General features: G+C 40.1%; 1 protein-coding gene across 6 annotated transcripts in view; it reads right to left on the reverse strand.

Moving 5' to 3' along the window:
• The window catches only part of TRPM6 (transient receptor potential cation channel subfamily M member 6), a 181,359-nt gene that overhangs the window by 135,762 nt on the left and 18,572 nt on the right, over positions 1 to 27,025 (reverse strand). For 3 of the 6 annotated variants that reach the window (XM_087858788.1, XM_045781026.2, XM_045781025.2), the window contains exon 1: positions 49 to 16,095. In XM_087858788.1, the coding sequence (XP_087714914.1) occupies positions 49 to 81 (33 nt within the window). In that variant the 5' untranslated portion in view covers positions 82 to 16,095. Of the gene's footprint in view, positions 1 to 48; positions 16,096 to 22,463; positions 23,700 to 27,025 lie in introns of those variants that run through there. The other 3 variants (XM_045781029.2, XM_087858787.1, XM_045781028.2) reach the window with 2 other exon arrangements.

Here is a 27,025-nt window from a genome sequence, read left to right on the forward strand (position 1 = left end):
AATGGCCTAAGGCCCTCTTGCCCGGCGGCCCCGGGCTGCCCTGCCTACCTGTAAGCGCTCCTCAGCAGGCCGGGCTCTCATCCTTGACTTGCAGGCCCGCTAGCAAAGTCTTATCTGAGCTTCTCCGACTTGTGGAGTCAGATCCGGGCTCCACCTCCACACGCTGCCTTTTACGGCCCTGTAGATTTGTCAAGATACTTTTTCGCCTCATTTACCTCCTGTGTAGAAAGGAGGGGTATTTCTACCTTACCTAAATGAAAGCAAGGGCCGAATAGAATGTTCGGTAACAGACATATTTGTGGTATCGTGTTGCTCTTGTTGAGTCACTGGGGTAGGCGAGGACATGAGTTACCCTTACAGCACCGCTTTTACTATCTAGGAGTTACTGGGTATGTCAGGGGACCCCTCAGCGCCTGACTTTACTTATCTATGCGGTGGGAATGACAACGAGTAAACCCACCTTCCTGAGAGGTTCTACTGAACAAAAGAAATTCATAAAGTACCACACAAATGCCTTCCTGATTTCTGTTATTTTCCGTGTGTTCTTCTAGCTAGGCAGTCTTGATTCAGGTTGGGTCTGTGACTATGGGTGGATCCCAGTATGCTGGCAGAGGTAATGCTCACTTGTAATTACAATGCTAGTTGTAATTAACTAGTGTTGCAATTAACAATGCTAGCCATTCATCCCTGATTATTGACTTCAGATTAGGAGCACCTACCCTTTTAGTCCATTCTGAATTTCTGCCCCAGTGAGCTCACATTTGCAGACATGGTTAACAGGTTTCTCTCCCACCCACCACCCCCATTTCTCAGCATGGTTTTAATGAACATTTATTAGAAAACTTGAACATCTCATAGGTGCGATAACATTTTGTTTTCCTATTAACACATTCAATCTTTCCTTGGCAAATCTCCTTCAAAATGTTAGTGATCTATATATAGGCAGTTAACAGGTTCAGAAAGCCCCACTAAGGTGGGTAAGCATGTCTTGATTGGTGCTCCTCCATATATCTCCCGTTAGGTCTTTCACAGCACTAGGCACTGGGAGCTCTCAGAAATCTGCAGACCCCCCAACAAGACTGGACATTTGAGACCCAAAATTCTTAGGAATCTTGGTGCAGTGTGATCACTAACTTCTAGTTTAATGTCTTTGGTAAATGTACATGTTAGTATGGTCACATGTTCTTTTCTGATCAAGCTGCAAGGCACAACGTCTAAACTACCAGGGCTATTCCAGGATAGACCAGGGCCATTCCAGGGCTTACAGCATCTGATGTGTTCATTTACAAGCTGCCTTGGGTTCCCAAGCTATATCAGAAGCACCCAAGGAATCTGTTAAAACTGCAGATTCCCAAGGCCCTGCCCAGCCCTCCCAGACCATTGGTATTGGAATCTCTGGGGTGGGGCCCAGAAATCTGTATCTTTCACAAGCACCTCAATCGATTTAAAGCCTTATCTATAGAAGTCTTCCAGCCACAAATATACCTATGCCTGGAGACTAGCTCTGAAATTTAAACTTCAGAACGTTCATTAGTAGTCTAGTGTGGCTTGACTCAGGCCAAAAAATATTTCCTGAACGCAGACTGTTTGTCAGGTATCCTGCTGGGTGCTGGGAAAACAAAGATGAATAAGACATTGTCCAGTCTGCGAGGAGTTTGAGTTTGTAGGACGAGGAACAATCAAAAATGAAACAGTACCTGGGGCGCCATTGGTAACACTCGTCAATAGAAACAGTGCTACGTTTTCTCATTTGTTGCCCTCCCTTATCCCTTTCTTCCTCTTCCCATTCTTAACTTCTATGTTGTCTTCTCTGTCAGACCTCCCTTTTTATCCTGGACATTGTAAATGTTTGTTTCCGGACCCAACGTGGTTTTAAGATACTGCTCTAACTTTTCAAGTCAATCTAATGATTTCAAAATGGAAAGGAACAGCTGGGTTTTCAGCAAAGAAAAATGGGTATGACAACATTTTTTTTTTTTTTAATGTGTGAAGATCTTAATGAGTCCCAGTAATTGGAGGCCATTCAGGGGTAGATTCTAATACATGCATTCTTCCCTTGAAGAAATTTGTTTCAGCTTGGATTTGGTTTCGATTGGGTTTATTTGGACAGGAGTGAGGGTTGTTGGGATTTTTGCACAGTAATTCTTCCTCTCCTCTCTGGACGGTCCAGGGGGGAAAATGAGGAAAAAAAAAAATTCTGATCCTTTGCACGGAGAAGAAGAAAGCACCATGGGAAAAACTCTGGGCCCAGTGCATCAGGGCATATTATCGTCTTTGGTTCTTGGTCCTCACTCTGGGTGGTCACCAGTTTCCTTTCTGAGGCATAAGGAAACAGGACAAATGCAGTGGTATTCTGAAGGGGGTAGTGAAAACGATGGTAAGCCTAGAGTGGTTCCACAGTGGGGAAACTTTAAAGGTATGGGTGATTAATTGAAGAAGTCAGATGAGGGTGTATTGCCAGTAATGAGGGATGAAATTCAGCCCTCCCAGTCCATTCCTGTGTAACTGTTTCTGTTTTTAGACTTTCCTATTCAAACCCAAGGGGTTGGGTTTGAATTTGATGCATTTATATTCCCAAACAGCTACAAATCAAATCTCCTTTTCAAAGGAAGCAATCTATTTTCTTCTGCTTACTGAATAAATTTCTCTCCTATTCAGTGCTTCTAAAGGGAATTTGCTCCCAATTTATTTCTCTATTTGCTATGAAAATGGATTATTCCTCCTGTTACATAAGCAAAGATTAAAATATTGATGGCTGGCAAGATGGAAATATTGGAACGTTCATGTACTTTTGGTGACAGTTTAAAACGATACCCTTTTTGAAGGCATTTTAACATTCCATATTCAAGGCATGTCCTTTCTCATCACAGTGCCAATCCTAGGACTTCATACATCAGAAATACATAAAGATGTGTCTGGAAGGACATGTGTAGTAGCACTTTCTGTAATGAAGAAGGATGGCTAATAACCCACACAGCCATCTGTGAACGTAGGCATAAGTCAACTGTGATATGCACAGGCCGTGCAACACTGTGGTTCTCAGAAGAATGAGTTAGATCTAAAGGTACAGATACGGAAAGGAAAAACAGCAACTGGTAAAAGCACATATCATAGCAGTTTTTAAGATTTATATGTGTAGGTTGGAATATTCACAGGAAAGTTCTGGAAGAACATATGCCAAGCTGCTAACAAGGGAAGGCATACTTCTATTAAAAAATTACTAATTGCTTATCTGACATTCAAATTTAACTGGACATCCTATCACACAAGGTTGTTGCACAAGCCTACTTTGGTGGCTTCAGGCAGCCATGGGTGCTCTTTTAAAGTGTGCATTACAGACAATGACATCAAACCTAAGCTCCACTAGGATGGTACCTTCACATTCAACTTTGAATGATTCTCGAAGGAAAGAAAAGCAGGATCTTAAAACTGGTTGAGCACCTGTAACAAACTGCCAGGCCGGCGGATAGATACCATCTTCTTCAGCTTCTTTAAAACAAACACAGTTGATACTATACTTTGTTCAATGACCACAAACTCCTCCCATCCCAGGACACACCTCTTTGCAATGGGACTTTGCAACAGCCCCCCATCCCCCATAAAGAGGCCCATTCTCTTTTCCATAGCCCTAAATCTGAACCAATAAAATATGGCCAGAGTGACACGGTTTAAAGTTCCTGAGCCTAGGCCTCCAGTGGGCCTGCAGCTTCGGCCTTCCCCGTCATGTAACGCTACCCTAGACCACCATCCTGGGAAGAAAGACCACGTAGAGAGACCAACCCTCAGAAGTACACAGAAACCCTCAGAATCATGTGGCATCATCAACCGATGTTATTTTAAGCTACTAAATTTGGGTGTTACTTGTTGTAAGGCAATACATAACTCAGACAGTTTCTTTTCTCATCGTTTTCCTCAATTTTTCTCCATGCAAAATCTCTGCGAGGATTCACTGAAGGTCAGATATCTTCATTGTGAGTCTCGCCAGTTTCTCAACTTGTAAGGCGTGAAGCCAATGAAAATCTGAACACAAGTCTGTGTGGCCGTAAACGTCTATGGTTTTGTTTTGTTTTTAAACACACCTTGAACATAATGAGCATTCAATAAAATTTCATTGGGTAACTAACTGTGTGAATCAGAAGTTTGTTTTTATTACTTGCATATATCAGAATTAAGAATATACCTATTTGACAGGTAATGTCTACCAGTACTAAAAATTCTAACCTTTAGTCCTTTTCTCTTGATTAAATTACTTGTGGGGGGTGAGAGGGGGACAAAAAACTCTATTCAACCTATTATGTTTTCCCTGAAAGGTGAACCACAGTTGTTCATCCATGGAACAAGTACTCTAGTAGCTTAAGAAGTTCTGCTATTCCATTTTAGGTGAGAAAACTCAAAGACAGAAGAAAATATGTGGCTTAACTGGAAGCAACCAACTAATTAAACCCTCCACACCTGCCTCATTTATCCAGCACTGTTTTTTCTTTCAATTTATTTTTAAATAAGTAGAACCTCACAGAAAGTTACAAAAATCATATGTAGGATCCCTTGAACTAAAAGGAAAGGCTTCTGAAAGCATTTTAAATTGATAATATTTTAAGTATTCCTTCTGAAGTATTCATTACATTATCAATGTGTGCCATGAATAAAGGAGGGAGGAAATTACTACTTACTGGGCACTCACTGTGGGTTGGGTACTTTGATATACACCTAATTTTTTAAAAAATTTTATTTATTTATTTACTTTTTAGAGAGGGAGAGGAGGAGAGGAGGGGCAGAGGGAGAAGGAGAGAAAGAACCCCAAGCAGGATCCACACCCAGCGCGGGGTCTAATGCAGGGCTTGCTCTCACAGCCCTGAGATCAAGACTTGAGCCAAAATCAAGAGTCGGATGCTTAAGAGACTGAGCCACCAGGGGTCCCTATGCCTTATTTTTATTTAACACATTTTTAACCACCATTTTATACAATAACTGGGTTTCAAAAAAATCAAAACTTGTCCAGAGTCACAGACTGAGTAAGTAGAAGAACTGGAATTCCAAAACAGCTTGTCTGACCCCAAGGCCCATCGTGTTTCCATCCTATCAGAGTTCCAATGCAGAATAATCTCAACTTCTATTTACTACTGAGGTTTCATTTTGCTTTTGTTTTAATGTTACTTCAGTGAAAGTATTTATAAACCCTGAGCAAACACTCTTTTTTTTTTCCAACTAAGTTTCAGTACGGTAGCAGCTCTACCCAGCAAAAGAAACTGCAGGCATCCAGGACTGATGAGATCTTTAGATTACGTCCTTCTCTAAACAAATCGAGTGTGATTTCCTTAATGGTTAAGATTCCCCATCATTGCAGTAATATCCTTGAAGGTATAATAATTCAAAGTTTTTTGAGACAAGGTCATTACGTTTAGATATTAAATCTGGAATCGCTATAATCCAACCACAAAATTTACCTAGCCATCTTAAATAAATAAATCCTGAGGGTTGGATGTATGGTTCTGAGGGTTGACTGGTCTCTCCACATGGTCTTTCTTCCCAGGATGGTGGTCTAGGGTAGTGTTACATGAAAGGAAAGCCCAAAGCTGGAGGCCCACTAGAGGTCTAGACGTGGGAACTGCACAGCTCTGGTAAAATGGAGATTGTTTTACTCACCTAAGAATAAAATGTAGTCATAAAAGTCTTCACAACCCTGTGACCCAGAAAGATCACATCTAGAACTCTTGCCCAAAAAACCCACCTGACATAGATGCTAAATTGTAGAATAAGATATTCATATCAAAATTATATGTTAGAAATTAACTGGAAGTCTTTTATTAGAGGAGTAATTAAATTACTAGATGTGCAATTATGTAACTATTGAAAAATGCTAACATGAAGATTCTAAAAGAAGGCCAAAAAGGGAGCCAGAACAGTGTATATACTGCATGAGTACAACTATGTAAAAAAACTACATAGAAAAAAAATCAGAATTGGCTCCTTTTTGTTTTTCCAAGTTTTCTGTACTGTGATCTTATTATTTTAATAATTTTTAAAATTAATTAAAAGTGAAAATCTCACATATCTTGGAATGACTCATGGGATTACCTGAAATTCCCATTTTATACTTTTTCTGATCATTTGTTCTCCCTGATGAATAAAACATGAATTTCACTCATATCCCAAACCCTTTAAGCCCAAAGTTCAGTACCAGTGCTATTATTTTTCTTATGTTTTATGATTCATGTATTACACTCCATAGCCTGGTGCTTTTCAAACACACAGGCTGGGATAATTTTGTTCTGGCTATAGCTGTTCAATTGAACACACAACCCCGATGCCAATTTCTTCTTTGCCAAGGAAATGTGTGCACCACTATTTCACCAATACTTATGGAGATCAAGATAAATGATGAAAGAGCAACAACAAAAGAATGAAAACATTTCTATGTGAATTTCAGCAAGAATCCACATATTATCATAGTTCATGAAGTTTCCCACTGGCTTTTCACAGTAATGACACAAAGACACAGATTACACTTTGCAAGAACATGAAGGTCTGATATTTCTTTACCTAAGCCTAAGCAACATGTATATTCCTCTCCCTGACTTTTCATCTGCATACTATTTTGCAAGTATAAGTGATTGATTTTATATGCTATTTCTTGAATGTGCCCCAAAACTTTCATCACTATAGACACTTTGAACTCACTCAAGATGGTTTCTCCATAGAGCTCAGAATTCATCATATTTATTATTCTGTGAACCATAAAATCCCTGTGGGGACAGGAGAAGGATAAAATAGCTTTAATTTCATAAGTAAATAAAATCAGGTCTCATAGCAGAGAATTATAACTAATGTGCTAAAATCCGGCCAGCTTATTTGCAGCTCCTCCCAGACATGGCATCCCACAGCTCAGTATGCTCTAGTCAACTGTCACTCGAAGATCCCTCCATCACCACTGTCCAATTTTTATTGCCCACCTGGAAAGAGGGCTCTTGGAGTACAAATAATTCCCCAAAGTAAAAGTCTCTATTTCTCTCATGATCCTTCACTTTGTTTATTCCCTCCCGTCCATCTCATTAAAACCTAGATCTACCCCTGATCATCGTGTGTCCTAGGAAGCCCACCAACTATCCAGATGTTAACTTCTCTACTTGTGAGGTGCTCTTGCCAATTTTCTACTATCCTTCCTGTGATTAGTTGAAATTGTATCCCTCCCAGAAAGGTATGCTGGAGTCCTAACCCCCAGTGCCTCAGAATGTAACATTATGTGGAAACAGGATTTTTACAGAGGTAACAAGTTAAAATGAGGTCATTAAATTGAACTCTCATCCAATATGACTGGTGTCCTTATGAAAAGGGGAAATGTGGACACGTGTACAGACATGCACAGAAGAGAGATGACATGAAGACACAGGGAGAAGACAACCTGTCCACAAGCCAAGGACAGGGGCCTGGAATTGATTCTTCCCTCACAGCTCTCAGAAGAATCAACCCTGCTGACACCTTGATTTTCAACTTCTGACTTCCAGAACTACAAGACAATAAAATTTCCATTGTTTAAGCCATCCATTTATGGCAGCCATGCAAACTTTTTTCTACCATTCAGATTCATAACAATTCTCCCTAAATCTAGCTTTTTAACAAAGGGCAACATAACTCCTTGTTGCCCTAAAACAGACCTGATAATACCTGTTGCACAAGCATAAATATGAATAGCACCCTTTTTTATTCTCAAAAGGGTCCATGTTTATGTGGTCATTCTACCTACACCACCCACAATCCTTCCTACAACCCACTTCCCTTCAGCTAAGCGGCTCTTCCCAATCCCCTTGGCCTCTGAATATTACAGACCTCCCTTGGTGCAATGACAAAAAGGACATTAATTTAACAGGTTTCATCAGTTTTTGTTTTGACTATGTTGTACACCTTGTAAAGATAGGAACCACTTCTTCCTCTTTGTATCGCCTAGCATTACATGGCCCAGCATGCAAGAAATGTTTATTCAACCCAACTAAGTGGAAGTAAGAGCTTTATTATCTATAGCTCTTTAGTGAAGTGTCATACTTGCTCCAAATTACCCTCCCTTACTTTAAAAGTTATCAGGAAACAGATGTACATTGCTAAGTATAGTTTATGCAGCTCAGGAATTCTCACTAAAAAAGTACGAAGAATAAAGCAAGTTGAAGCATTTTAACTTCTTATGACATGAGTATGCTTAGACTAGCATGACTGTATCTACAGAGAGAAGCCAGACTTGCACAAGTGTGAGTATCATATTTCTATAAAATGTTTTATGAGGTTGTAATCGCATAATGGAAATCAAAAACCACAAAAGGAGAATGTGGTTACTGCAAATAAGGTATCTCATCAGTAAAATGAGCAAAGATTAGAAGACACACACTTTCCTGTGGGCTGTAAACTAAACCAAAAGGAACTGACAGGTCACCTGGGTGGCTCAGTTGGTTAAGTGTCTGCCTTGGGCTCAGGTCATGATCCTGGCATCCTGGGATCGAGCCCCGAGTAGGGCCCCCTGCTCAGCAGGGAGTCTGCCCCCACCCCCATCTTGGGCTCTCACTTGCACTTGCACACGCACAGGCGTGTGTATGCTCTCTGTCTCTCTCCCTCTCAAATAAATAAATATAAATAAAAAGGGACTGACATAAGTACAGACTTAAAAGTCCCCTCTAGGACTCTTAAGGATAGAAAACAAACTGAGGCTTGATGGAGGGAGGTGGGTGGGGGATGGGTTAGATAGGTGATCTAGGTGCATTAAGGAGGGCACTTGTTATGATCAGCACTGGGTGTTGTATGTAAGTGATGAATCACTGAATTCTACTCCTGAAACCAATATTGCACTATATGTTAACTAACTAGAATTTAAACAAAAATTTGAAAATTTGAAAAAAAAAAAAGGGGAAAAAAAGTCTTATCTAGGACAGCACAGAGAGGACACAGGAAGCCCCCATCACTGCTCTTTGATGCTCTGTGCAGAAATAGAAAAGGATCTATAGTCATGAGCATGGGATCAAATCAGTGTCAGGACCATCCAAGAAAACAAAAGTACTTCAGGGGGCTATCACTCAGAGAATGTCCGGTTACCTGCCCTTCTTTCTCCCCGGCTGAGCGTGAACACTTAGGGATGGCAGGTTCGGTTCAAGAACTGAAAGAGCTGGATGTTTGTCAACATTGCCTTAATGGAAGTGCAAGGTCTCCAGTGTAACTTCTTCTGGAATGATGATGTAAACCCAGGGTTTAAAGGACTTGTGACCCAGAAAGAACTGGCTTCCTTTTTTGACTCTGGTAGGACTCTGTCCACAGGTGACAATGGTGGCTTCATATTTCACCAGGAATCATGCACATGCTTCGGCGTGCTCGGAGCTCCTACCCGAAGCTGCTGGAGCTAGAAAGGGCCTCACCTCTGCCTTAAGGAGCGCACTGCCCCAGGGTCCCCTCCCCTCCTAGCCATGCTAGAAACTGCGTCACAAACCTGTATGCACCTCTTTCCTCCCAGAAGCACTCTAATTTTTGTGATTATAAAGGCAGGAAAGCCATAGTCGTAGAAAATTTGAAGAATTCAGAAAGAGACAAGGGGGACAGAAAGAATATGAAGAATGAATCCCCGGTAATTCCTTCTCTCAGAGTTTCCTTCTAGGACTCTCTTTTCAGTATTTCTCTACCTTGTCCTCCTCATCAGCTCCCTATATTTTACTTCCTATGTCATCTCTTATGGAACTGATGGTTAAGTGGGTTGATACTTGAATTACAAAAGATTTTATTTGGTGTAATTAAAACTGTCAAAAAAAGCTTTCCCTTTAACATTACCCACTGTACACAGTGGCACTTTGTAACAATAGAACGGGACCTGTTAAGATAGGAGTCCCTCTGACACAGCAGAGAATCCTCCTCCCTAACTCCCAGAAACCCCACACCACCACCGTGAACAGCAGTGACAGACGTTGCTCTGAATGGGGCTTCGTTACATTCTACGTTACACAGGCCTGGAGAAAGGCCGGGGAACCCATCAGCTGTGCACCTCTGAATCCATGGGAAGATCAGTTCTGGGCTCCACACTACGTCTTAACAAACTAGCTCGCAGAGCAAATGATTTCTAGAAGGGAGACCACCTGTGTTTCGACCGCTGGAATAAGAACATGTTGTGCTTGGCTCCCATTTGTGAAGAGGAGGTAGCAAGCCAACCCCTGGTGGGGAAGGAGGTCTGGTCAATTGACACAGGATTATGTGGGATGCCTGCAAGTTGGAAGAAGAGAGAAAGAGGACATTTCTGGAAACTAACTGCCCTGTGAGGTTTGCTTATTCCGGTTTGTCCTCATTCCTCTTGTCTATTGAACTTCATTTATCAAACTCAGTTCCACAAAAGTATGTGCATGCAGACTTGGAAAGGATTTGTAGACTGTCCCAATGTCAATATGCCAGTACTGATATTGCTCTGTAGCTATGTAGGCTGTTAGGATTAGGCGAAGCTCCGTGAAGGGTCCACTCTTTTACTACTCTTGCTACTGCCCATGAATCTATAATCATTCAAAAGAAATACAAAAACTGGGGCGCCTGGGTGGCACAGCGGTTAAGCGTCTGCCTTCGGCTCAGGGCGTGATCCCGGCGTTGTGGGATCGAGCCCCACATCAGGCTCCTCCGCTATGAGCCTGCTTCTTCCTCTCCCACTCCCCCTGCTTGTGTTCCCTCTCTCGCTGGCTGTCTCTATCTCTGTCAAATAAATAAAAAAAAAAAATCTTTAAAAAAAAAAAAAAAGAAATACAAAAACTCAGCTCCAGAGCTTTCTGCAGCAGAGTCTTGCCCAACAACCAGATTCACACCACCTTCCAGCTGCTTTGGCTTACTGTCCCTTCACATAATTTCCAAACTCTTGCCTGCTTTCTAATGTCTGTGCCACACCACTTAGCATACATGTATATTTCTCTGTGTGTTACATATATTAACACATGCTTGCATCCACTGAGACAAACACACAGATGTATACGATACTCTCTTGTTCACTAGCTGTTTCATATGTGTGTGTGTATCATGACTCCCTGGCAAGACCATAAGCTCTGTCTTTGTACCTCCTTCCTTGTCCATCGGGACATTGCCCACTGCTAGGTGCAAGGTAAGTACTCAATAGACACTACTTAAGCGACTGAAAAAGCAAAAAAAATACTAAAGAAATAAAGAGATAGTGAAAATACCTCACCAAGCTCTTTTTTTTTTTTTCCTTAAGAATACAATTTGATGTCCAGAAAATATTTACTAGCCCAAGATTAGGGTTTAAAGGCACGTCTGTCTGCTGTAATCCTACTTATCACTACAAACAGGTGGTTATCAACTGAGAAGCACAAAGGTTAGTCAGATGTGTGTTGTTTTGACACTTGCCATAAAATACCTCTGAGTTCATTAAGGGAAATGCTGAAAGAGCACTTTGCTGACTATAGAATCCACCCTTCCCTTGGGGTTATCTTGTCTGAATCAAAAGGTGAGCAGGTTCGTTTAACACGAAATCTTGGGTTTTTAAAAAAAAAAAGGACATGTGAATTTTAAATTTTATGAAAAATGTGTGCCTTCAAAATCAACATGAGCAGTATTTCCACATTGAGAAACTAGGAACACATCTACTGACTTAGTATATTCTTAGAAAAGTTACCTGCTAATTTAAACTGCTATTTGCAGGTCAAAATATATTGGTTGTCGGCTAGAAAGAGGGACTGACATTATCAGTTTTATCTAATTTGGCCCTATGGGATAGAGAATAGTCTACAAAATATTCAGTAAAATAAACAAAGATCAGAACATGTGCATGACATTCTAATTCTATCATTTATGCTTTTAAAATGAGAGAGGGAATATACACACACACATATCCACACACACACATATATATATACATATATAACAGGCACACATATGTGTGTGTGAGAGATTTTATATGCATAAGAGCTCTCTGGACAGATACACAAGAAGCAGGTGGCAGTGGCTACCTCTGGGGAAAAAAATTCAAGGACTGATAGGTTGGGAAGGAGACTGACTTTTCACTTTATAAATTTTTCCACTATTTGAATATTTTACTACATTCACATGTTATCTTCAGAAATGTTTTTTAATCTTTCTATCATAAGATAAAGGACATCGCATAAAACAAATTAATATCATAGTGAGTGATTATAAGGTAAATGCTCTGGTAGCTACTGACTGGGTCAAGACATAAAAGTTTGCCAGCCACCCAGAAGCCTCTCCATGTGCCCCGTCTTAATCACAGTCCTGTCCCCTACCCCAGAGCAACCACTGTCTTGACTTACATAGTAATCACCTTCTTCCTTCTTCCACTGTCCTGGCTTTGATAACTCCTGTGCATTTCTTTATAATTTCATCAACCAAGAATGCACTCCTAGCTGCCATAGTTAGTCTTGCCCATTTTTTAAATTGGTTTTTTACGTTTCTTCTATTTCCCCTCCATTCCTTTCTTTCTTTACACTTTGTTGAATAACCCAGACCATTTGACCTGTAGAGATTTCCTCCAGTCCGGATTGTGCTGATGGCACATTCGCAATTTAGCTCAATGTGTTCCCCCTATTGTTTCTGCTGCAAATTGACAACTGAATCCACAAGCCTGATGGGACTCCGCTTCAGTCCCTTCGGCAAGGTCGAGGTGGTGGTGGGTCTTTCATCGGATGGTACGTCCGTCTGATTTTCTTTGTTCTTCGTTGTCAGCAGCATTTCACATTCAATGCCCAAATTCATTCGTTTACTGGGGGGTTGTAATATGGGTAATATTCCAACCCTATCATTTCATTTCATTAGCTGAAATAATTTTATAAGAAGAATCCTTCACTCTTCTACTCTGCTTGCTGAATACTCTGGTTATAGCTCATATAGAAAAGCTTGGTTCTTTCATTTCCCCAGTTCTCAAGATAATGTATGGCTGGCTGGCATCCTCAGGAGACCAACTAGTTTTTTTGCTTTTTGGTTTTTTACTATTATTGCGAACTCATGGATTTAAGCATATCTGATGGGTTTCACACTTTAGGAGCCAGAGTCCAAGAAGGCCCCTAATGATCCTTGCCTTCTGGCCTTCACATCTTGCACAGTCCCCTACCACAAGGAGGGGGTTTGGCCTGGGTAACCAATAAACTACAGCAGAAGTGATGGTGTGTCACGTCTGAGATCAGGTTGTAAAAGTCTGCAGCTTCCATCCCTGGTGCTCACTCACTGGACTGCTGTCATGGTTGCTCTGTGCTCAGAGGGAAGCCATATTGTAAGCAGCCCTATGGCGAGGCCGACCCAGTGAAGAACAGACTCATCCTGCCAGGAGCCACATGAGTGATTTTCTGAGGTAGATCCTCCCCGGCCAAACGCAAATGAACATATCCCCAAAGAACAGCCTAACTGCAATCTCATTAGGGCCTCTGAGACAGAGGTAAGAGAGTTAAGCTGCCCTGGGACTCCTGACTCTGAGAAACCGTGTGATATAATGTGTCTGGCTTTAAGCAAAGCTTCAGAACAACTGTTACACAGCACCAGGTAACTAATTTATTAGCAATCCATTGCAATTCTTATCATTATTGAAACTCAGTTTGTCCCATCTCAGGTGAGTGAGGGCCTCTTCAAATTGTCTCTTATTTGAGATAATTCTAACGGTCTTTAATAGGTCCCAAACTACAATTAGCTATTTCTCTAAGAAATCCTGGTTTATTTTATTGGAAATGGTCTTGAGGAAGACCACAGTCTGGACGCTACAGGAGCTTGGTTGGTCATTATTTCTAGAATTTTTCAGTAGAGAAATAAAATATCTTGTGAGTTCATACTTAAATTACAATTCAAATTCAGGTTAAATGTTATTTAATTTCCTTTACATTAAATCTGTATTCTGTTCAACTACATGAAGAATCCTGGTTCTCAAGGACAGAGACAATAAAATGAAATACCCATTAATTTTTCATTACTTTATCCCATGTAAACACAGCAGTCCAATTCCAATATTACCACCGATCATTGAGTTCTGAAAAAAATTTGCAGTCCAATTCTAACACTACCACTGGACATTATGATTTCTTAAAAAGAAGTTTGCCCATGCTACCATAATTCTCCCCCTTTTCAATAGTTGTACCATGTCCACATTCTCAGATCACACAGCCACTACATACTATATACTTTCCCTCTTTAATGCTCATTCTTAGTTCTACAGGTAACCCTACCACCAGTACTCATGATGATATCGCTCACATCATTTTGGTTAAGTTATTCTTTAGTAGATTACTCAGGACAAGCTCATGAAAACAGTATTCTCTGAGTCCTTGGCATATTGCTAGCAGCTTATGCGCTTCATACTTGAAGGCCAGTTTTGTTGGATATAAAATCCTCAGCTCACAGGTGCTCTCACTGAGTATCGAAAATATGTTACTGCATTTTCTTCTGGCATAGATTATTGTTGTCAAACTGTCTGATGATAATATGATTTTCTTTCTCTTATACATCACATGGTATTTTTTTCCTAGATGACCAAAGGTCGGTTTGGTTTTGTTTTTTGGTTTTTGGTTTTTTCCTATAAAAGTTCTGCAATTTTACCAGAATAAGAGTGGGTAATGGTTATTCTAGATCAATGTCCTCAGACACACCATGTGCTCTTTCAATACAGATTTCAATTTTTTTTTTTTAGCTTCAGGAAATCTTTAAAATTACACTTTTTAATATTTGTTCTGTTCTCCTACTTAGGGTTTCTTCTTCAGGATCTCCTATGAACAATGTGTCAAATCATTTCCACCTTCAATATTTGTTCTTTTTTTCCCCTCAAATTCCATTTTCCTCCTTTTCTTTCTCCTTTTTCTATTTTTTTCTCTCCTATTCTTCTTCTGTTTCTATTAAGACATTCTTTGCTGTTTCTGTACGCTTGTATCTTCTGGTTTAGTCATTAAAATATTTTGTTGTTTTATTCTAATTCTTTCTTGAGTCCTGTTACCTCATTTCTGTATTTTTCTATTTCTGATTTACATTGCTCTCTCATGGCTTGTATTATTCCTTATTGCCTATTGTTTGTTTTGAAATAGTTACAGTTTTTATCTGTTTTTTAATCATATTTTCTGATATACTTTCATTGTCTAGGGATGTTATTGTGACCATTATTCTCTTTATTTCTTATAGCAATTTTGTGTGAGATTTCAACTCAATACTTTGCTGTTGCTTATTTTACGTAAAATTAATTTTCCTCATATTTTAGAAGGAGGAGAAGTTAGGACAGTTTTTAAGTCTTCACAGAGCTCCCTCTCTTATGGTTTCCATGTAGTGTGCAGAAATATGGTGAGTCTGAGATTTCCTGGCTCCACCCCCATCTTCCAACGTTTATTGGGATCTTCTCTTCTTTCTCTAGTATCTCCTCTTGCTCAATTTTGGTTTCATTCCCAGTAGTTTTTCCCCTCGTTTGGACCCTTCTGGGAAGAAACCGTAGAGGGTCCATTTTAAGAGTTCAAAATCCCTCTGCGTTTTAGCACAAAGCCACTCACCGCCTCTCCCTAGTGTAGGCAAACCCCTCCCGGTTTTATCTGTTGTTCTGATTAACCCACCATACTTTTCAGTGAATATCTGTTGGATTCCTGTGGTTTCTCCTATTCTTAGTCCACCGCCACCCCGTTGCCTCCCTTTGCTATTTCCCACGGAGATGATGATAATATACACAGTCTGGTCATTGGCGATTCTCTCCACCTGGTTGTATTTGGGGTTTCCTAGCGCTTACTTGTCACTTAGTCTGGTATTTATCTTGCTTGGTGTTCTCTGAGTTCCTGGATCTGTGTTTTGGTATTTGTCATGAATTTTGGGAAATTCCCAGTCATTATTGCTTCAAATATTTTTGTGTACCCTTCTGTCTTCTCCTATTACACATATGTTAAACATTGTGTACTTGTCTCAGAGAACTGGATATCTGTTTCTTTTTCGTTCTTTTTTTCTCTTTGCACTTCAGTTTCAGAAGTTTCTAGTGACATTTCTTCAAAGAGCTGTTAACTTTCAATCTTTTCAGCTTTTTTCTTATTACGGCATCAAGAGTGGCAACTTTTCTTTTTTTTTAAAGATTTTATTTATTTATTTATTTGACAGAGAGAGACAGCCAGCAAGAGAGGGAACACAAGCAGGGGGAGTGGGAGAGGAAGAAGCAGGCTCCCAGCGGAGGAGCCTGATGTGGGGCTCGATCCCAGAACGCTGGGATCACGCCCTGAGCCGAAGGCAGACGCTCAAGGACTGGGCCACCCAGGCGCCCCAAGAGTGGCAACTTCTAATCTCCGTATGTGCCAGAAGAGAGACTGAAGAGGGAGCCTGGGTAGCGCAGTCGTTAAGCGTCTGCCTTTGGCTCAGGGCGTGATCCCGGCTTCCGGAATCGAGTCCCACATCGGGCTCCACCCCTGGGAGCCTGTTTCTTCCTCTCCCACTCCCCTGCTGTGTTCCCTCCCTCGCTGGCTGTCACATAAATAAATAAAATCTTTAAAAAAAAGAAGAAGAAGAAGAGAGACTGAAGCCTACTAGGTTTTGTTGCAAATGTTGTTCATGGGTTTTAATTTTTGCCATATATTTTATATGCGGGGACTAGGGAAGATCTAACAACTATACAGCTACTGCTATCTTCTCAAAATCAGATAATAAAGTTATTAAGTTAAGTAAGGGGTATTCAGCAAAGTAATTCAATGCTACAATTTAAGTTAATTTTCTTGGATGAAAAAATGATTCAATAAGCACTTAACTGTAAATTAACAACAGCAACAAAGATAAGAACTCCCTTAGAAAAAAATGGAGAAATATTTACAAACAGGTAATTTATGGGAAAAAACTCGAAGAAACTGAGTCAAGCAAGATTTTGAAACTCTTTAACAAAGTAACACTAATTAAAACAACAGTGAAATATCAATTTTTAACTGTTAGACTAGCAAAAATTAGAAAGCTGGGTAACACTAAGTATTAGTAGGGTTGTAGTTTATAGAAACTCTGTGCATTGCTTTATGGGGCAGGGAGGGAACGTGTGCATAAACTGAAGCCACCATTCTGCAGGGGAATCTGGTACTCATTAATCAAATTATTATTATTATTAATTTTATTCATTTAATTTTTTTTTTTAGTGAGTAAAGCGATAGAAGTTTATTAAGTGAGGATACAGAAAAAGCTCCCAAGAGTGAGCTGGGTCCCGACAGGGTTGCCCTCCTTAGTCAAATTAAATAGACATATTCCCTGTGATCCAGCAATGCCATTCCTGGAGATTTTTCCCAAATAAATTCTCACTACTAGGTCTAGGAGGGAACAATACAAGGATGTTCATCATAATTTGTAGTGACAGAGGTTTGGAGGCAGTGTGGGTTTCCATCACTGGAGGTGTAAATCAGTGAAATGCTTCATGAAGCAACTGGAAACAATAGATCTATACTATAGCAATATGTACATATCTATTATGTATAGATCTTAAACACTTAATGCTTCATAAAAAAGGTAAGAAGCAGATTGAGATTCACAACATATCACCTCATATATAAATGTTTTAAATACATGTTAAAAGACAAACAAATCGAAGTTTTCAAAAACAGACACAGAAAGAGGATACACGTTAACCACATTAGAGCCATTCCTGTGATAGTGAAGGGGAATGGCAATAGGTAATGAGGACAGTTAAGGAAAACACACATAAGTAAATAAGGAAACTAATACATAAAAACAAGAGCAGTGCCTTACCCAGATCAATGACGATTAAGTGCCCACTGAAAAGTCAACTAACTCATTTCTCCACATCTGAATTTCTACTAAAAATTTTTTTGAGTGAACTTAAATATTTTCCCTCAAAACCTATACTTTTTGAGAATAGCTAATTACAAAGTACTGATTATTTCCCTACCCTATAAGCATCTCCTCTAATTATTTTCCATTCCCTGACTTCCCTTTTTTGGCAGCATTTCCAACCTCATAACTTTTTATTCATCTGACTCATTTGTGAATTTATTCAATAAGTATTTAAGTGTCTACTCAAATATTGTGTACATATTGTTCACATGAGGGAAACCTCTCATGCTCCCCCTTTCTGGGAACCCATATTCGAAGGAAGCTTCCTGCAAAGCATTAGCAATGAAATGGCTCAAACCAGCCCAAGGAAGTACTGATTACTAAATCTGAGAGTGAGTGATGGGTGTGAATGTGGGATGACACATCAGTGAGGCTCGGAGTGGGTGGGAAAAATCTGTCTGAAGGGTCATAGTTGTGTTGGGCCTTGATTAGCAGTATAGATTAGAGAGAGAGGAAGGAACATCCTAAGGGGGAAGCATATCTTTTCACAAAGCACAGAGTTAAGACTGAATGAAGCGCAATCAGAAGGCATCAAACTAGACACTGAGAACTGACATAAGAAAAAGAAAAAGAAAGTAAGGGCGATAAAATTGAATTAGCAAAAAACAAGTTCTAGAGGACTTGATCTTAACCTGTAGACAGGAGGAAGCTTCTGGAAGTGTTTGAGTCAGGAACTGGACAGTAGTTTCTATTTTACTTATCACATCAAATCTCCCACCAAATACTGCTCAGGCTCACAGTTCTTCTTCCGTCTAGTCCCAGGGTGGTAGACTTTGCAGTAGACCTCCAAGGTGGGGCCACTGAACTCCTACCACCCTGCTCTCTTTGCTGTCCCCATTCCCCCTTCACTTCTTCTGTTTCTTCAGCTTCATAACCTGACCTCATCCTATCAGAGTTTGGGTTATGTGTGTTCTCCTGGCATCCTGTGGTTACCTCTATCATATTAACTGATTCATTAAATCATTCATCAAATGCTTACTGATCCCCTACTGCTGCCTGCTGGGCACTCTGCTAGAAGCTGAGCACAGAATGATAAGCTAAAACAGAACCAAAGCCTGTCCTCATGTAGCCTAGAAGCAGACAGAAAAGTTATCCTACCTCAGTATCCTATTTTTCACTGTAGAATTTATTGTACTGTATTTCAACAGTTCTATCTGCCCAATAGAGTATGAGTTCAGGGTGTCTGGCACTTTGTAAATGCTCAAGAAATGAAATGTTAACTGATAGAATGAATGAGTAAATGCTTGGAGAATCCTACTCACACAGCAGTAAGAGTTATTATCAGTCGTGAATTGATAATGCAATCTCATCCCTTCCTAGAACTGCTGATCACACAAAAATGTAAATTCTAGGTCACATGTCAGCAGATTTTTTCTGTGAAGTGCTAGGTGGTAAATATATTAGCCTCTGCAAGACATATGGTATCTGTCATGACGGCTCAGCTCCACTACCATAGCACAGAAGCAGCTGTAGACAATATGTAAACAGTGAACATGGCTATGTCCCAATAAGATTTTGTTTATAAAGGCCTCTGTGGACTGGATTTGGCCCGTGGGTCCTAGGTTGCCAAACCATGCCAGATAATAATGTCACCTTTGTCAATTTTTCAGAACTGCCTTCATGCCTGTTCCATGTACTCTATTCTTTAGTCAGATAAATTTAGTTGCCACATCCAACATCTGAGTTTACCTTTTAAACCCGTGTCTGACATTTGCATTGGAGTGTTATGAGAGAATATGCAATTTGGGGCCCAACAGACCTATTTTACTCATTGGTTGGCCTTTTGGCAAGTTTTATCTGTTTGAACCTCTAGTTTTTCACTGTAAATAGAGGTATATATTTTTTGACCCTGACTATGAAGGGAGGAATCTATGTCGAGAAATGAATGTGATGCCTACACACAGTGGCCAGTTCGCAAATAGCCCCTGCTGTGCTCAGTCATGTTCTTTTCCTCCTGTAAATCCCATTATCGGATTATTTATTGAGGATCTACTCTATTCAAAGCACACTTTCAGGTACCTCTAAAACTACACGAAATCCTCCCTGGTATCTCTCTTGACCACTGGTTCTCAGTCTTGGCGATAATACAATTTACTCAGGAGCCTAAAAGTAGTGAAGCTTAGGTCCTGACACTAGATACTCTGATATAATGCTTACAAAGAGCGGCATGGGCATCAGAATTATCCCCAGATAATTTCAATATGGAACAAATTTGACAGTCGTTGCTCTACACTAGGATTCTGGTTTTAATCAATTCAGATAGCCCCTCCCTCCATCCTTCCACCTGCTACCTTTGTAACAGTGTCGATATGCATATCTTCATAGAGCTAGAGTTGACTGGTTCTTGTATCTGTTACTCAGATTTGTACATATTTAGGGAGAGTGGAAAAGAAAAGAATGATATATAGTCATCTTCCTTTGCATTTGACCTTTGCTATTCAACTATCAGACATCCATTCCCCTTTCCTATGGCAACAGCCTTGATTTTTCCTTGGGGCTCCACCTCTCTCCTCAGTCTACCTGGTCTGCTCGAGGCTTTCCCCCCGCCCTCGAAGCTCATGAAACCAGTACACACGAAGTCTCCTGGCTACAGTTAGTGTTGGTGTCCTGAGTGTCCTGATTTTGTTTTCTAGGTAGGGCTGCTGAAACAAAAGACATTTTTTTTCTGCTGGATTGGAATCAGAAGAATATGGTTTGAAGAGATTTGGGCAGCTATTTCACAATCTCAAAGAAAAAGTCTGTCTGAGAACAGAATAAGAGAGAGACAGAGATGTCATTTTGAGGCACGGTGTCTAGCTATTTCTCCAGCCAGATGCACTATTAAACTGCCGTGGGCGCCAATAAATTCTCTTTCTTTTCTGCTGCTGCCAGATTAGTCCAGTGTTCTATTATTGACAATGAAAATGATCCCAAACTGATACAGCCTCCTCTCACCTCCCTCAACACCAAGTCTAATCACCTGTATATGCAGAGATTCTGTGCCAGAATCAAGTCCCAGTGATTCATTAAACAAACACACACGGGGTGCCTATTGTATGCAAATCTTGGCTTATAAGGAGGGGTTCCAGTAGTACTCCATCATTAAGAACTGCACAGATGTTCGTGGAAAGAATACCCAGCAACAGAACTATCCCCCTACTGTTAGGGAGGCCCTGTTCTAAGTATTGAGGACAGAAAAGATCATAAGACAGGGTCTGTATCTTCAGGGTTTGTAATCAAATTGGAAAGATGGCATGCGCATAAGAAGATATACAGCAATCTGGGATGTGAGATGCACGGATTTCTGAGGGCAGACAACAAACCCAAAGTAAGAAGCCTTGGCAGAAAATCTTAAGTGAGCACAGGCACTACAACGTTTTCATTTTCCTTTGAACCAAAATTAGCTAGGAAAAGGAAAGTATTGCAAAAAATGGGAAAGAAGAAGTATCAGAGACTTTGGAAGTTGTTCTAAATCACTTTTTGTACTTAAAAATTAAGGTATTTTGTGGATTTTATTTGCTTACAAATTACCCATGCCAACTCTAAATAATTTACCTATTACAGAAATCTCTTCATTCATGTATTCATTCAGTCAACACTATTTATTGCATGCCTATTATGTACCAGACACAATTATTTATATACACTGAGGTTTTAGCAGTAAATTAAACAATAGCCTTACTACTTGCATTCTAATCACTACAGAGTCGATAGAAAACTTTCACATTCAGTGCCCCAAAAGTAGCCACTGTAAATGGTTTGGTGAATATTACTACAGACTTGTAGATGTAGATTCTGGTATTTGTTTTACCAAAAAAAATATATATATATATATATATATATATACACACACACACTATACTTACTAATGTACTATTTTTAGAAACTTGCTTTTTTAAACTTAGCAATATAATTTGCACTGGTTTCAAGTTAATAAATACAGATTCTCTTCATTTTTTTTATGGGTTACATAGTATTCCAGTGTATTTAGCCACCATCCTGTTTGTGAACATTTATTTGGTTGTTTCCAGATTTTCACAATGATGGGCAATGGTGTAAAACACATGTGTTATCTCAGTACTTTTTTGAATACTCAGAAGAAAAGTATTCATAAATGTTCTCAAAAACGGAATCATAGTTTGAATCATAGCTTGAATCATAGTGGGAAAGATGTGAAATTATTTTCAAGTAAAAACCTTATCTTCTACTTCCTTTTTCATTCATCACTGATGTATCAAGTGCATAAGATTTTATGCAAGTGACTGGAAAATACCTTCTAAAACCCATTAATATAGTGCAGACTAAAAAAAGGGGGAGAGAAATAATCATTAGCTATTTCCACAAAATCTTCTATGTGCCCAGGACTGTTCAAGGCCTTGAAGAAATCTATTTACTGAACAGTTCAACGTTCCATCAATGCAGAAAGACATTTCACTAACAGTTCAATTAACTAAACAAGCTGTTTAATTAATAAAAATATTTTTTTCAAGAGGAAACTGAAGCAATTTTGTTTGGCATGCATGCTTAATTGTGTGTTTTTAATTTCTTGGTTTTGGCCCGTGATCAATTAAAAACAATCATCAAGCAAATCTAAATGGTTAACTGTAATTGCAAGAGTATGCCTTTTGCATTTTATGGCGTATAAAATCTAGCATAAGAGAAAATAAACACAAGAGCAACAAAGAGGTTCATTCACTTACCCTCTTCATAACCACAGCCAGGGTAAACTTCACTCAGCCTTCGGCCATTGAATTTTATCCTGAAGTTTCCATCCACCGCACAATCAGATAAACCCCAGCTCGTGGGAGCAACTAATGGAAATAGTGCTGTAAAAAGAATTGCTGAACAAATTTCCATGTGCTTAACCTGAAAGGGAGAAATTGCAACGTGAACGGAGTAAAAAGTTTTTAGCCGTCTTTAAACCAGAGGGGGTGATTTCACTTTCTGCAGGAACTTGTGACTAAGATTGCCTGGTCGGGGCAATGATTAACACTCCTGTCGTCATCCTCTGCCCGAGCTCCCCAGCTGCAGCAAATCGGCGGAGGGAACCTCGGCAGTCCTGGGCATTTGCGCTTGAATACACTGTCCTCCCGAGCGGCTGTCTGGCGCCCGGAGTTCGACTTTGGCATTAAGTTATAGAAAATAAAAATGTATTTAGAACCTCTGCCAACTCTGTTAGTGGTTATTTTCCCTGACGTATAAAAGGGTTTATCTTTTTCATTTTGGAGCCCCACTTTGAAAGATGGGTTATCATTTAGATCCTTTTTCGTGAAATTCCAAAGTTTTATAGGAAACATTAGCGGGGTCTCTGGGTTCCCTCAGCCTTGTTTTCTTCCCCACCGTGCTCGAGTCTAAAAACTTCAGTGCCCTTTTGAACTGCCATTTCTCGCTTTTCTGCAAACCCGGGGTACGGAAAGATAAGGAAGAACTGAGGAACAGGCGTACATTTCTTGGAGGCACTAGAATGTCATCAATGGAATGTTCTTTTTCTTCAGATGGTTGTTTAAAAGAGCAACTACGACGTAAATGCTTCTAGAAGAAGTGGGGGTGGGGGGAGAGAAATCTCAGCCAGATTTGAGAAAGAAATGGCAGCGATTTATTTAGATAAACGGTGCAGGATATTGTGAGCAGAAGCCTGATATAACATCTGCAAGCACACGGTTTCTTTTAGGTGGAATTCCACTCCACCAACAGGGCCAAATGGATTATGCATTTCCGGTCGAGTGGCTGAGGAAAGCCAAAACTGGGTCTTAAATACAGCGCTGAATAGGGAACCTCAGAGCTAGCTGTCGATTGTGTTTATTATGCTATAAACTTCATTTTCCTCATAGCCTTAGACTGCTGACTTAGAAGTAAATTGATGACTCAGAGTTCTTATCACCCTGCCTGCGGTATTTTCCAGGAATTGCCAAGCTCATTTTAGGAACTCAGTTCCATCACCAGGCCACCCTCCTACCCACCCCCCTCCACTGAAGGAAGCAAGTGGGAACTGTTTCAACACTGTCAAACAATTTCAAAGAAATTCCATGAGTTTCTCATGCTACACCCATATACTGCTTTGTCTCTGAAATGTCGCAAGCGCTTTAAGTGCATCTCGCATGCTCTTAGCACGCCTAAAACGATGAGCACTTTAAGTCTTTATTGCTAACCCCTCATTTCCTTTTGCTAGACTACAACAAATACCCGGGAAGTTGGAGAAAAATGCTACGCACACGCGCGTGCACACACACGCACGTGCAAGCTTTAAGCCACCTTCCTTGTTTCTTATTATAACAGTGCCTGGCACACGGTAAGCAACAAATACTCATTGGCCATTATTATTCTGTTGTCCATATGAAAAAAGAAAAAAAAATTCCAAATCTTCCAGAACTGAGGTTCTTAACATAAATTTCAAGGGAACCAAAGGTCCTTTGAACCCCGAATTGTATGTAAAATTTATGATTATGTGCATTTTTTCTGGGGAAAAGGCTGTTAGGATTCATTAGATGCTTAACTTAATGGCTCAATGACACACACGACTGTGTGTTTGCTTAATATTCATTTTTCTCATTTATTCTTCACAACAACACTATAGGATAGACACTATAATTACTTCCATTTAACAGACAACAGACCAAATATTCTCAAGCTCAAAGTAGTGCGATTTGGAAAGAAGTATACCAGAACTCTCTAATTTTCATTAGAGCATTTTATCTTTAACTTGTTTATTCTCATTTAATGTAAACCTTTATTTCTTCATTTCTGAAGAAATACTACACTTGCTGCCTACCTGGTCTCTTATCCTCCAGAGTCCGCAACCAGTTCACCTGCACACACACAGCCCCTCAAGTACAAGTGTGAGCTGAGCCAGGCTAGAGTCGTCACCACCGCAAGGAGATGGAGAGATAACAATAAACACTGTTCTGGCTTCTTTGAAAGAAGTGGAATTATAAACACTTAAATATTCATGCTTTTTTCATATTTTCAGCCACATTTTCTTTATTAAAGGAAGATATATTTTGGCATATTTAATCTTTAAGAATCCATTGAATAGAACACTGTCAAATATTTACTTAGAGTAAATAAAATCTATTATGACTATGATTCTGATAGGATGTATCCTGTGAGTGATACATGAGTGATTTTTACTGCAAGGGTGCCTCTTAAAGCAATCTTTTGACTTGGCATCACTGAGAGACATTTGGCCCCATGAAGCTATAGTTCTTGGTCACATGATGGTCATTTGCACAGGCCTGACTGTTTCATGGAGCCATTAGCGCTCCATCACAATGGAGTCACTATTGGAGTAACACTTGATAAGCAGCAAAGATGAGCTAAAACAAACAAACAACAAACAAAAACAGATCTCTTACACTAAGTAACCAGCAGTTAAAACAATAAGAGCCATAGTAAAAGTGTGCAGTGATCAGATAAAATGTGACCAAAAAAATTCTAATCAGGTTTTTCGAAAAGGCCAAAAAGAAATATATCTTGTCTGAAGTTTGACTTTCATTTAGAGCTTTGCAAATCCACCATGCATCTATCTATACAACCTATTGACGAGTTACCAAAAACTTGTATGAATCATACATATATAAATGGGCAGTTGTCAATAAGTGCATCTTCTCAGATAATTACTAATGGGTCATCTTGTCTACCTTTCTGGTGATCAGGACATCGCTGAGGACGAATATCATGTTTCCTGACCATCCACTCTCTCTATAAGCCTCTGTGAAAACATTCTTTAAAATACACCAACAGCTTGATTTTACTTTTGCTAAGATCCATCTTTTTTTATTTCTCCTAACCTCCATGACATGTAGCTAAATAAAAACTCTCTCCCTGCCCTTGGCTTTAGAGATGTTACGCTCTCTTCCTCCTTCTCTAACTCCCTCTACCCTTTCTAAAAGGGGTGCTGGTCCTAGGTATGTGGTCACAGTCTTCTGTCTTCTCCCCCAATATCTCAGTCACTCCATTGCTTCAGTGGGCACCTCCAGGCAAATAACTCCAAAACTAGTACTTCAGCTCCAAGTGTTCTCCATCCAGAGATTCCTGACTCTCTGCTGAACATTTGCAACCACCACCAAGTTCAGTTCAGGAATTTGAAATTTGCTTTGACCTCATCCTCACAATCCCTGTTCTTACTTCTCTTTTTCCAGGAATGGTCCATTTACTCTCTTACCAAGGTTTGAAAATTCAATGTTATGTTTTATCTAACTCTCTGTCTCATGGCCCCTTCCCATGCACCAGTATATCCAATCACTGCTTAAGTTTTATGGACTTTTTCCTTCATTAAAAAAGACTCCCCTCCCTTCCTTGTTAAAAACTATTTTTCATTCCTATCGTTATTATCTTACTCCAGCCATTCAGCCCCACACTTCCGGGTTATTATAATTTCCTCCTGGTTGGTATCCCTCTCTCTTCTCTATTTATTTGCTACCAAGTAACATTTCCTTAAGAACATCACTTCACTAGTATTCTTCCCTGATCAATGAGTTCCAATCACAGTGATCTCTTAGATGTTTACCAAGGCTTTTCAAACTTTAATGTGCATGGGAATCACTAGAGGTTCCTCCTAAAATGCAGATTGGGATTCAGCTGGGCTGGGGTGGGGCCCGAGAGTCTGCATTTCTAGGTCCCAGGTGTTATTGATGCTGCTGCTCTGCTTGTGTTAAGAGTTTATGACCTGGGTCATGTCCACGTCTCATTCTCCTCACCTGCCAAATGGGGAGACTAATAGCTAATAACAGGTTGCCCTGCCCTTACTCTTGCCCCATTCAATAAAACAGGCAGAATGACTTTGTTAATATGTAGGACCAATCATGTCTGTCCTCTGATCAAAGACCCCAATGCCTTCTGTCTCACTTAGGCAAAAAGAAAGTTCTTAACAGTTAGCTGCCTGCAAGATCTGACCCAGGCTCTGCCTGCATGACTGTATCTCCTTGCACTCTCCTTCCAACCCTCCTTATTTTCAGAAAACCAAAAACCTTCTTCCTGTAGACTTTTACTCTTGCCTTTTCTTCTGCCTAGAGTGCTCTTCCTCCAAATAGTTGCATGGCTTACTCTCTCACTTCCTTTAAGCTTGGGCTCAAAACTCATTTTTTCAGTGGTATCTTCCTTCACCCACTATCTAAAACTGCAAACGTGCCAGGGCGCCCGAGTGGCTCAGTCACTTAAGCGTCTGACTCTTGATTTCAGCTCAGGTCATGATCTCAGGGTCGTGAGATAGAGCCCCATGTCAGGGCCTGCGCTGGGTGTGGAGTTTGCTTGGGATTCTCCCTCT

The sequence above is a fragment of the Ursus americanus genome, chromosome 34 (assembly GCF_024610735.1).
Source record: "Ursus americanus isolate L20-20 chromosome 34, mUrsAme1.1.p, whole genome shotgun sequence".
In the NCBI taxonomy this organism is placed as follows: Eukaryota; Metazoa; Chordata; class Mammalia; order Carnivora; family Ursidae; genus Ursus; species Ursus americanus.